This window comes from Trematomus bernacchii, unplaced genomic scaffold (assembly GCF_902827165.1).
Source record: "Trematomus bernacchii unplaced genomic scaffold, fTreBer1.1, whole genome shotgun sequence".
Lineage (NCBI taxonomy): Eukaryota > Metazoa > Chordata > Actinopteri > Perciformes > Nototheniidae > Trematomus > Trematomus bernacchii.
Genome location: NW_022987899.1, coordinates 1,139,403 through 1,152,254, shown reverse-complemented (window position 1 = coordinate 1,152,254; position 12,852 = coordinate 1,139,403). Strand labels below are relative to the sequence as shown.

Here is a 12,852-nt window from a genome sequence, read left to right as displayed (position 1 = left end):
ATTTTAAGATGTTGAAAAATACAACATAAACACACAGCTGTGATAATCTGCATTATAATGGTTTTATTGAGTCAAATTAATTGTTTCGAAGTGTCAGGTTTATGCATTTTAACTGGGTGCATGGGCAAAGTCTAGATTAGTGACAACATTGAACTTTTGAGGAATAAATGAGACACCCATAAATAAATAGAGAGAAATTAAAAAGGTATTGCACTAAAGTCAAGACAATACGACGGGATAATTTAACTTCTTAAGCTCCTGTGCAGAAATTCATTTGCAGTGAAATGTCTCCACAGTAACAATCAGGCAGCCATTGTTACCAGATTTACTCGGGCACTTTGTAGGAGGGGGCTGCAGGTGGCTGTGACATGGACGAGTAAAGTTAAAGGCATCTGAACATGACGTGTGTGTGTGTGTGTGTGTGTGTGTGTGTGTGTGTGTGTGTGTGTGTGTGTGTGTGTGTGTGTGTGTGTGTGTGTGTGTGTGTGCGTGTGCATGTGTTTCTGTGCATGTGTTTCTGCGCGTGTGTTTCTGTGTGTGTGTGTTTCTGTGTGTGTGTTTCTGTGTATGTGTTTCTGTGTGTGTGTGTGTGTGTGTGTGTGTGTGTGCGTGTGTTTCTGTGCATGTGTTTCTGCGCGTGTGTTTCTGTGTGTGTGTGTTTCTGTGTGTGTGTTTCTGTGTATGTGTTTCTGTGTGTGTGTGTGTGTGTGTGTGTGTGTGTGTGTGTGTGTGTGTGTATGTGTTTCTGTGTGTGTGTGTGTTTCTGTGTGTGTGTGTTTATATGTGTGTGTTTCTCTGTATGTGTGTTTCTGTGGGTGCACTGTCAAGCTATGGTCACTTCTATTAAAATATATATAGACTGTTTGCACTACTTTTTATTTTACTTTGTATTTTACTTTGTATTTTATTATATAAGTTGCTTTGTTGGAGGAACTCAGGTCAGAATAATGTCATTGCCATTTCTACACTGTAGCTTTGTGCATGACAATAAAACCATTGAATCTTTTGAAAACTACAGGTTCATACTTTACTCATAACCTCTCAACATAATGAAATTCAATATGTGGATATGAAGGTTGAATCTATACAAAGAAAAGCATGCATTGAGTCAGATTTCCACCTATTTAATGAGCACACTGAGACATGCACACTCACAAAAATCACAACGTCAGGCTCCTCACACTTTATATTGACGTGAATGAAACCACTCACCTCCACCACTTCCACTCCATGGCCCCTGCAGGAAAGAGAGTGAAGTGTTTATATTTGAATGGAGGCGTTAACATAAGGATCATCTGATGTAAGACATGGCTGACAATGAGTGAGGTAAATGTCTAATGAAGTCATAAAAGTTGAACCCAGATTATCTCTGCTGTTGATAAAGAGTTGCACAACTGTGTACACTAGATTATATCGAGGGTGTAACAGCCACTCTTACTCATTCAACCTCAGATCTGTAGATCAAACAAATACAATTAAATCAATTCATGTAATTCACTTTACATAAAATATCAAAATTAACACAGTCAGTGCTAGACAGTGTATTCAGGGTGAAGAGAGCAGTGTTTTATTGAAGTTAAAATAAAGAACTAAAAGTACTTTCCACAAGGATCTATTACAACAAATATATGATATTATTTTATAATAATTATTAAAGCATTCATGTGTTTGTGTGTGTATACAGCCTAGCGTTTTAATTTCAACAAGGTATCAATAAAGTTGATCTTCACCTGTTATAAAACATGATTAATTATAAGTGGATTTATATTTTTGCATGTGTAAAAATGTGTATATTATAACATTAGTATTAATAAAGATGGTAATGATGAAAAACTACATTTTAAAGTGTAATAAAGAAAAAGAAAATATGTATAAATATGAAGATTAAAGCTACAATAAATATGTTAAAATATAGTATATTATAACAATTACAGTTGTGCATTAATACAGATTATTAATGATGACAACCAGATTATACAGTGTAATACAGCAACATAAAAACAACATTAAAAATGTGTAATAAGTACAAATGTGCAATAAGAAGATAGAATAAAATAGGATGCCAATATTTAAGTCAATATGTGCACATTGAACTGCAACATAACTATTCATATATGTAAAAATGTGTTTATTTTAACACTAAATATGTTAATGATTAAGACGAAATAAGAAGTTAAAGTAAAAATGTGAAATAAGAAGATAAAATAGAGTACAGATATGTATGCAACATAGGAGTAATAATATTAAAGATACTCATAATTAAAAACAGAAATGTACAATATAATGCTAAACAAAGGGGGCCCACTTCAACGTAAAAGAAAGCCTTGTTTACATTCATTTATAGAAATTAAGAAATTAACTTACGCACAGAAGTCTGCAAAAGCCTGCAGGTTGATCCTCCGGCGCTTCTTGTCGCTGAGGCAGAAACCGACCTTGCTGCTGCCCGACATCAGGCAGTGTGTGTGGGGGGCGAAGAGAGAGGAATGACCGCTCACACACACCGGGAGAGAGAGAGGGGGGAGAGAGTCTCTACCTGGCTCCTTCTCCATCTCAATCTCCACCCAACCCTCCCCTCAATATGTCTCCTGAGAAGTCTCTAAAATCTTCTGTGTCTTTTAAAAAGCGCGACTCCTGATTCATTTCTTACTACGTTAGAGAGAGAGAGAGAGAGAGAGAGAGAGAGAGAGAGAGAGAGAGAGAGAGAGAGAGAGAGAGAGAGAGAGAGAGAGAGAGAGAGAGAGAGAGAGAGAGAGAGAGAGAGAGAGTCTAACTGGTAAAGTCACTTGACTTCCTTATTGCTGCCATCCAATAATAATGAATGAGGCCAGTCATGCAGCTCCGCCTCAGAGAACAAACTCCGCACAATGGTTGATTAATTGATGTTCTATAAAAGACCAGATTTTTTTTTAAAGACACTATATATAAAGACTACATCCTGGTAGCTTGTGTATTTCAACAATGGATCAATACAGTTGATCTTAACCTGTAATATCACCTGCTCATTCATTTGTGGATTGTATTATAACATGAATCTGAATATTCAAAAGTTACCCAAAAAAACAATACACATTTTTTCGCGAAAGCTGGTTTAAAGTAGAAGTATAAAGGGGGAGGAAAATAAAATACTCAGTCAGTAAAGTACAAGTACCTCAAACTTGACTTCCTTATCGCTGCCATCCAATAATAATGATGAGGCCAGTCATGCAGCTGCACCACAGGGCCGTATAAAAGAAAGAGAAAGTAAAACAGATCCCTGACGTTTCTCCATTATTCTCCCGAAGCCGCCTCGTCATGCTGTTCCCTGCTAACTAACCGTCAAAAGGATCACATTTCTCGGTTATTTAGGAGGGTTTTAAAAGACATTTTCAGTGTTTAAAGTTCACCTGAGGTCACCTGGAGAGAAAACAGAAATGTCCCGAGGCTCAAACGCAGGATTTGACCGACACATCACCATCTTTTCCCCGGAGGGCCGCCTCTACCAAGTCGGTAAGAGAGACACTTTATATGGGGTTTTAGTCCATGAATATACTCCCTAATGCAGTAGGGAAGTTACTTTACTTTTACCATCTCACTGTGAGTTTAAAGAAGCAGTACTACTAGAATATGCATGACCGTTAAGTCTAGCTAAACAGGTTAGCATGTTGTGCAGTTAGCATCACATTTTGCACGTTGCAGGTGTTCTACTTGTTAGCATTTCCATGTGAAACCTGAAGATTTGTATTATTCTCTGTCATTTCAAAATACAATTCAACTCTTATGATTTAACAGGTTACATTTCTATGTTGACCTTCCGTTTGGTCATTGTTTGCAGTGTAGTAATGTAATTATGTTCAATTATGCTGTAGACTAGACTATTTACTAGGTCATGTGTTAATATTGTGCAGGTTGTCTCCTGTTAAACCTGAAGATTTTCATTATACTTTGTCATGATTTTAAAGTCAAATGTAACTCTTGATATGGTTTAACATGTTAGAGTAATGTATGTTGAAGTCATTAATGTTCATTTTGCAGTGGTGTGATGTAATTAAGTTCAATTATTGCAGTAGAATAGGCTATTTACTAAAGCTATGTCAATTGTATGCTTTTATTCCAATATGTCACATGTTCATATTGTGCTTTTCACTCACATTGATAACAGCTTTAGTTAGTAGTAATGTTTCAGATTAAGATAATTAGACAAAATCACAATAAAGTAGAAGTTGATAATGCTTTTGTACTTTTATGCAGGATAGGAGTATTTCTGCTTATTACTTTTCCTCAAGTAAAACATTGAGTAGTTCCTCTTCTGAAGTTAGTGTCCCAGAAATAGCTGCTTATAAATGCAATTTTTGGTAAAGGAACAAACATGCAGGTCTCCGCTGATAAACATGATGTCAAATATATTGAAAAAGAGATTATAGAGAGATTATTTTTGTATTTAACTCTCTCTGTGTTTTTGGTGCAGAATATGCCTTCAAAGCAGTTACTCAGAGCGGGCTGACGTCCGTGGGGGTCCGAGGGACTGACACCGCTGTGGTGGTCACACAGAAGAAAATACCTGTGAGACACACACACACACACACACACACACACACACACACACACACACACACACACACACACCTTCCCGACCAACCGACATCATGGCACATTAACAGGGTTTTGGCTCTGATCTGGTCACCCGACAACACACACACATTTCCTGTTTTACTTCGACCCGTTGCAACTTTTCACCCAGTTCTCCTCCAGTAAACATGTTAAACCTCCACCAGCCCCTCACAGTGAGCACCACATACCTTCCTACTGGTCTCTCATCACACACACACACACACACACACACACACACACACACACACACACACACACACACACACACACACACAGTCTTGAATAATGATATTATGAGTTTGAGTGAAACAGAAAGCCTTGCAGGAGTCGGGACTCTGGCTTTTTGCTGATTTGAGACTCAAATATAGAAAGTGCATAAAAATGCCAAATCTCCCATTACGAAGCCAGAGTCTACTTTTATTTTGAAATGACAAATAAAGCTGTATTTTGTCCACGCTGTAATTTTTCGTTGTCCAATCATCATAATCAGTGTGAATGAGACTTAAGTGAAATGTGATCACGATGTGTTTTTTGTAATTGCAGCATTGATATTATTTTCACATGCACAGTGACACATTGAGGTGTGTCAGCAGCACATACGTGTATAAGTTACTATTTCTATTTTATTTGTATTTACTTGCACATCTCAAAACATTCTCCTGCACTATTTTATCTGATTTGTTCTATGTCCTATATATATTCATGTTGCTCTGTTGCAGGAGCCTGTGACCTAAGATATCTATACTGACGCTACTGTGCATACTGTATGACAATAAAGCCTTGAATTGAAAATTATTATAAGTTCGCTTTCGCCCCCCCCCCCCCCGCCTGCAGGACAAGCTGCTGGACCCCGACACTGTGACCAACATCTTCAAACTGACCACTCGCATCGGCTGTGTGATGACCGGACAGGGAGGTGTGTTTCATTGTTCAAGAAACTCATTGATAACATGTCCAAGTACTGTGCTTTAATACAATGTTAAGGTACTTGTTTTACTTTACGAATTCAGATGATTAACTATTATATATTATTATAGGTTCAGATATCCAGCAGCAGTACATAGTTTTGTTTTAAACAGCCACACATTTACCAGCTTTAATGAACACATTCAAGCATCAATAATCATAATCCAACAACATGGTTAAAAAGTATAACAAGGGTTTTAACTTTATTAGATTCCCACCTTGAAATAACCGTATCAGAAATATTCTTAACAATACACACACACACACACACACACACATACTGTATAGAATATCAAAAAAAGTATACTAGTCCCAAACATCATTCCTGAGTAAAGTGTACTGTTTCTTAGTCGTGGCAACATTAGAGTTTAGAAACTGTTATTCTTACCCGTTTGTCTGTAAGGTTATATTCATTGTCTGTCTCCCCTCTCTTCTGCAGCGGACAGTCACTCCCAGGTCCACCGCGCTCGATTGGAGGCAGGAGAGTGGAAATATAAGTTTGGTTACGACATCCTGCCGGACATGTTGTGTCGCCGGATGGCTGAAATCTCTCAGGTCTACACACAGAACGCCGAGATGAGACCCCTAGGCTGCTGTGAGTGAGGGTCTTTAGTTCTGCCTCTTGGTGTTATTGATTCAATGAGATGGTATAGATCAGTGGTTCTCAACTGGTCCGGCCTGGGGACCCACTTTTTTACTTTGTCAATAAATCGCGACCCAACATTTTGAACCACTCAAATCTATTCAACAAAAATTCGTGCAGTAATATATATATACTTTTCAGCATACAATATTAATTAAAGTGAAGTACAGTGCATATATCCCTTCACAGAACTAAAGTATGCTTTTAAATAAGGTTTAATGAGATGATGGAATCAAAGCTGAACTTTATAAAAAGGCCCACGTGCTGAAAACCCAACCCCAGAAGGGGGGTCTGAGATGTTTAGAAATACTAACATATAAACTACACATTCTGGAACACTCTGAGAAGAAAATAAATAAATCTATTACTACCCGACATTTGGCATAACATATTAATAATATGTTGCTGCTCCACACAGAGAGAAGAGCAAAGAGGAGATAGTCTGTGTGACTTACTTTAAATTGTGTGTAGGGTAGATGGCCCCCATTGTTCTGTGACCTGTCAATCATCAAACCGGGGGTCATATTTCATCATGTGTTCATTTCTATCTGAAGTTGTACCCATGGATGTATAAAGAATAGTTCTACCGCAAAGTTATTCTCCGTGGGGACTTCCGGCAACAATCTTGATTCTGATTGGCCAGAAGACTCGAAAAAACATCAGCAAAGATGTTTTATTGAGAGGATGATCAATACGTGACAGAAGTTTTCAAAACCGTTTATGGTCTCCGGTACTTCCAGTCCAACGCCTACTGCATGCACAGCGTTAGAACATCGGGCCTTCAAAATAAAAGTTTGACTTTTTTCCCAAAAAGCAAACAAAAGAATTACATTTTTTCAGTTTTTTTCCTTCACTCACACATCCGAGACCCACTCGCCAGTTGAGAACCACTGGTATAGATATAGGTCAGGGGTGTCCAAACTTTTTTCACCGAGGGCCACATACAGAAAAATATACGAAGGGCTGGACCGCTCATTAGAGGTACATCGCCTCATAAGTTCAGTTATAAGTTAGAAAAATTAATCAAATGGAGGTAAATGATGCTTGATACTTGAAAATGCTTTATGAAAACAAACAGCCTACATCACAGCTCTCCAGAGGGTTTACTTAATTGTGTTAGCAGCTCATTCCTTAAAACAGAAGCTTCAGATTGATTATCATAAGAGGAAATATGAAGGGTAGATTTCAAGCTTGTTATGTAAATAAGTTATTAGGCTTTTTTCTTATCAACTTAGATTTGTTAGATTGTTTTCAACTTTACTTGACTGAATGCATTTGAAACATTTGGCTTATTAACTCATGAATACTGCGGTTTAATGTATGTTTACATATATAGTTAAGAAGTACAATATAAGACGAGCACAAGTTTCTTTTGTGGGCCATATTCCATTATACTTTTTGAATTTGCTGAGGGCCGATTAAAAATTGCCCGCGGGCCGCAATTCGCCCCCGGGCCGTAGTTTGGACACCCCTGATATAATAATACATTTTATTTTTAGGCGCCTTTCATGACACCCAAGGACACCGTACAATTTGTTAAAAAAAGAAAACGCTAATAGGCAACAGAACATGATAAAAACACAAACAGGAAATCATGGAGGAGACAATCAAGTGGACACAAATGTAACGTATAATGGGGAGCACTACAGTGAGTAGGCAGATTTGAACAGGTGGGATTTTAATTGGGATTTGAATATGGTGATTGTGTCTGACTGCCGGATGTGCGGGGGGGGGGAGTTCCAGAGTCTGGGAAGCAGTGCAGCTAAAACCCCGAGCTCCCATGGTGACGAGGCGTGGGGTGGGGGCGGTTAGCAGACCAGCAGAGGAGGAGCGGAGGGAGCGAGAGGGGGTGTACTCCTGAAGGTCAGCCAGATAGGAGGGTGGGGGGGGGGGTTATGTAGGGCTTTGTAAGTGGCCTTGGTGCCGGTGATGATCCGGGCTGCAGAGTTCTGTATGATTTGTAGTTTATTGATGAGCTTGGTATATATATATAAAACATGGAGTCATTTAAACATCATAAGCACATTCTTCCACTCACTGTTATCGCCCTGCCTCCCCAGGTATGATGTTGGTGGCTATAGACCCCCAGCAGGGTCCCGTCCTGTTTAAATGCGACCCGGCAGGATATTATTGCGGCTTCAAGGCCTCAGCCGTCGGGGCCAAACAGACGGAGGCCAACAGCTACCTGGAGAAGAAGATGAAGAAGAAGCCGGAGCTGACCCACGACCGGACCGTACAGGTAGAGAGGAACCGGGTTATTTCATATTTTTAATGTTACATCCAGGGAAGTATTGGAGTACAAATACTTCGTTACTGTACTAAAGTACATGTTTCTGGTATCAGTACTTTACTCCACTACTTATCTTTCTGACCACTTTTTACTTCTTCTACTTCTTTCATTTTGAACACAAATACCTGTACTTTCTACTTCTTTCATTTTGAACACAAATACCTGTACTTTCTACTTCTTACATGTTGAACACAAATACCTGTACTTTCTACTTCTTACATGTTGAACACAAATACCTGTACTTTCTACTTCTTACATGTTGAACACAAATACCTGTACTTTCTACTTCTTACATGTTGAACACAAATACCTGTACTTTCTACTTCTTTCATTTTGAACACAAATACCTGTACTTTCTACTTCTTACATTTTGAACACAAATACCTGTACTTTCTACTTCTTACATTTTGAACACAAATACCTGTACTTTCTACTTCTTACATTTTGAACACAAATACCTGAACTTTCTACTTCTTACATTTTGAACACAAATACCTGAACTTTCTACTTCTTACATTTTGAACACAAATATCTGTACTTTCTACTTCTTACATTTTGAACACAAATACCTGTACTTTCTACTTCTTACATGTTGAACACAAATACCTGTACTTTCTACTTCTTTCATTTTGAACACAAATACCTGTACTTTCTACTTCTTACATTTTGAACACAAATACCTGTACTTTCTACTTCTTACATGTTGAACCCAAATACCTGTACTTTCTACTTCTTACATGTTGAACACAAATACCTGTACTTTCTACTTCTTACATTTTGAACACAAATACCTGAACGTTCTACTTCTTACATTTTGAACACAAATACCTGTACTTTCTACTTCTTACATGTTGAACACAAATACCTGTACTTTCTACTTCTTACATTTTGAACACAAATACCTGTACTTTCTACTTCTTACATGTTGAACCCAAATACCTGTACTTTCTACTTCTTACATGTTGAACACAAATACCTGTACTTTCTACTTCTTACATTTTGAACACAAATACCTGAACGTTCTACTTCTTACATTTTGAACACAAATACCTGTACTTTCTACTTCTTACATGTTGAACACAAATACCTGTACTTTCTACTTCTTACATGTTGAACACAAATACCTGTACTTTCTACTTCTCACATTTTGAACCCAAATACCTGTACTTTCTACTTCTCACATTTTCCAAACAGGCTGGTTCCTTTAGTTTGAATGTGTGTTTGGTGGCGTGATCATTATTATTTAGAGTCATTGCGTGCCTATTGATTTGAACACGATCCGTGTATCCATCATTTCCTGGTCTTCTCTAAAGAAGAGGGACCAATGAAAACGTTGCCGTTGTTCAGCATGGAAACATTCATTAGCTAACAATGACATTATTGTTCTATTAATATAAAGGGAGGTCAGGTACTCTTTAAAACAGCTGCTAGTTATGGGTACTTTTTACTGAAGTACATTTCAAAGCCCTCTTTACTTTCACTTGAGTAAAGAAGTTTAGTCAGTACTTCTACTTTCACCAGAGTATTTTTAAACACGAGTATCTCTACTTCTACTTGAGTAAAGGATGTGAGTACTTTTGCCAGCTCTGGTTACATCACGGTGTCTCTGTCACTCACTTTACTCTCTCTCTGCAGATGGCCATCACATGTCTGTCCTCTGTCCTCTCCGTGGACTTCAGACCATCTGACCTGGAGATCGGCGTGGTCTCTAAAGAAAAACCAAAGTTCAGGTAACCTCAAACTAAAATCAGACCATTTTTGTTATCCTATTAAATAATCAAGAGCATGTGTGATCAATCTACACTGATATTAATAAAAAAAAAACTTTATTTTATAGGTTTATTGTTTCAACATCCTTTTCAAAAGCCAGCTAAATAAATTGGAAAATCCATAAATATTATTTTTTTTCTACATATAGTTTTTTTGACAGATTCATTTCTTTACATTTGGATGTGTATGACACTTAAAGGGGACCTATCATGCAAAATGCACGTTTTGATGTCTTTTATACATAACTATGTGTCCCCGGTGTGTCAGGGAACTCGCGCAGCGTCAGAAAATAAAACCCTCTCTTTTCCTCCGTACCCAAATCTCTAAAAACGGGGCTACAACGGAGCTGATCCAGATTTGCGTCCGATATGACGTAATATCTGAAATGTGGACCCACGGCCCTATCAGAAACGTTACTATCAGAAACAATGCCCGACTGTTTTGGACGTAATATGGTCAGTGTTTACATTAGCATCGCTAACACTCAGAGCTAACCTGTACTGGAGAGCATGTGTGTGAAGAAGCAGGAAATAAAAAGGAACTCACCTTGTGGTATAACCGGCAAGAGAGAAAGCCTTTGAGCTCCATACTGTTTCAGAAACAATCCTTGATAATCCATGATATGGCGTTTCATCACGGCAGTATTTAGTTTAGACAGTAGCTGCCGGGTCCCGCATGAGCTCAGCCCCCTACTTTTTAATTTTTTATCAATTATTTTTATTTTTGAAAGCTTTTTACCCAAAATCAGCACTTTTGAAACAGGAAGTGAAATAGAGGGATATGAGGCATGGCTAGAATGGGTGATCTGTTTGGTATTTTGAGCAAAACACTTCATAGACATGTCTTTTATATATTTGTATATATCTGAGACTTATGCTATTGCCTAAAAATAGCATGATAGGTGACAATTTAAATTGAACAAGATGAATCATCAGGTTTGAAAGACAACAGATGCATAGAAATAGGTAAACATAGGAAAGTACTTCTGTCACATAGTGACATCGCTACGTAAAACTCACGCTCCTATTGGCTAGCGCTCCAACACATTGTACGTGATAGGCTAGTATGAGAAAAATAAAGAGCTTTTTGAACATTAAAGCTTGGAGACATGTCCCAGTAGAGACATTACATACTGATATGAACCTGAAGATGAAACAATCTACTTTTTCTTGTTTTGATTGTAGTTCTTTTAAAGTAGGGTTTTTGATCTGGAGTACTTCACTCACCGATCAATCCTTTCCCTTCCTTTATTCTACCATTGTCTCCCCTCCTGTAGGTTGCTGTCGGAGGAAGAGATAGACGCTCACCTGGTGGCCATCGCAGACCGGGAGTAAAGGTGCTCTCAAAACAAACTTCAGACCGCCATCATAGTTCTTCATTTTCAGCGTGCTTGATTCATCCCAGTTTAGCAGCACTGTTAGCTAAACATGAAGTACACACCTGTGTCAAGGAAGGTAGATACAGCACGTCTGAAGGAGACCCTTTTTAAAGATGGATAAAGGTTTGATTTCTAGTGTTTCACCAGCGGTTCTTTTTCAATAACTTTTACCACCAATAATGCAATGTTGGGAATCTGTCAAACCATCAAACACAACTAACACATTTCTCCTCCATCTGTGCAACATATGTCCATTAATTTGAATGCAAAAAAATATAGTTATTTCATATATGTGACCCGCTCTATCGAAATCAGTCGGAAGTCGCAACGGCTCATTTAAAAATAAACGTGGATTTGCGTAAAAACATTGTTTTTCGGGGTTCGGGTGTTTTGTTTGATTTTAAATAAACAAAGTCTTGGCTTTCAGAATATGAAAATCACACGATAAATACATATTTGAAGCTTGTGAAGGGAAGATGACGGCTCTCACTCGCCACTCTGCTGTTCCGCAGCGCCGCCCCCCCTCCCTCCGGCTGACATTATGAATGTAAGGCGTATAGTAATCATAGATAACACGGCAGGGTCCGTTATAGTTTGTTTTCATCTGATTTCAATTAAACAAAGTCTTGGCTTTCAGAATATTAAACTTGTTTTGGCAAATTCAGATGATAAATACAACTAGGAAGCTTGTGACGGCATAATTACAAGCGGAGAACGGAGTAACTTGACGTCACAGCAGGCATAACAACAGCCGGTGTTTCTCGTGAGGGTTTTCCCCGGGAAACAAACACAATACGCACAATTACACAAACACACACACGTACACACACACACACACACTTGCAAGCTTCCCCCAGACCAGTAATCCAAACGAAAATATCTTCCCTCCGTACTACTTTGATCATTTGCTAATAATCAATCAGATCGATGGATTCCAGAGAAGAGGAAACTTTAAAGGCCTTTTTCTCAAAATGATGACAGTCGTTATATAATGTGACATATTTGTACAAAAACAATCCTGATATCATTAGAAAGCTAGGAATCTCCTCTTTCCAACAGTGTATACAACTCAAAATGTGTCTTCGGGTCAATGCGACTGATTTCGATGGAGCAGGTCATGAATATTATATTTGTCCTATAGCTTATTCAATATTGTATGTTTTTAACACCAATACTGTTGTCATTCCACATTTGTAAAGTTTCAATAAAAACAGACTT

At 38.1% G+C, this 12,852-nt stretch overlaps 2 protein-coding genes across 2 annotated transcripts in view; one reads left to right on the top strand and one right to left on the bottom strand.

Moving 5' to 3' along the window:
- Nucleotides 1-2,650, bottom strand: part of LOC117470023 (inositol-tetrakisphosphate 1-kinase-like) — a 36,739-nt gene extending 34,089 nt beyond the window's left edge. The window contains exons 1-2 of the mRNA XM_034114543.1: nucleotides 2,365-2,650; nucleotides 1,213-1,237 (exon numbers count right to left, since the gene is read on the bottom strand). Coding sequence (XP_033970434.1) covers nucleotides 1,213-1,237; nucleotides 2,365-2,549 — 210 coding nt within the window. The 5' untranslated portion in view covers nucleotides 2,550-2,650. The remainder of the gene's footprint in view (nucleotides 1-1,212; nucleotides 1,238-2,364) is intronic.
- Nucleotides 2,651-3,243: 593 nt separating this feature from the next.
- Nucleotides 3,244-11,898, top strand: LOC117470025 (proteasome subunit alpha type-6-like). Its single transcript, XM_034114545.1, has 7 exons — nucleotides 3,244-3,486; nucleotides 4,445-4,539; nucleotides 5,422-5,503; nucleotides 5,993-6,148; nucleotides 8,257-8,435; nucleotides 10,122-10,216; nucleotides 11,533-11,898. The coding sequence occupies exons 1-7, from the start codon at nucleotides 3,411-3,413 to the stop codon at nucleotides 11,588-11,590; spliced, it is 741 nt and encodes a 246-aa protein (XP_033970436.1). The 5' UTR covers nucleotides 3,244-3,410; the 3' UTR covers nucleotides 11,591-11,898.
- The last annotated feature ends 954 nt before the right edge of the window (nucleotides 11,899-12,852 follow it).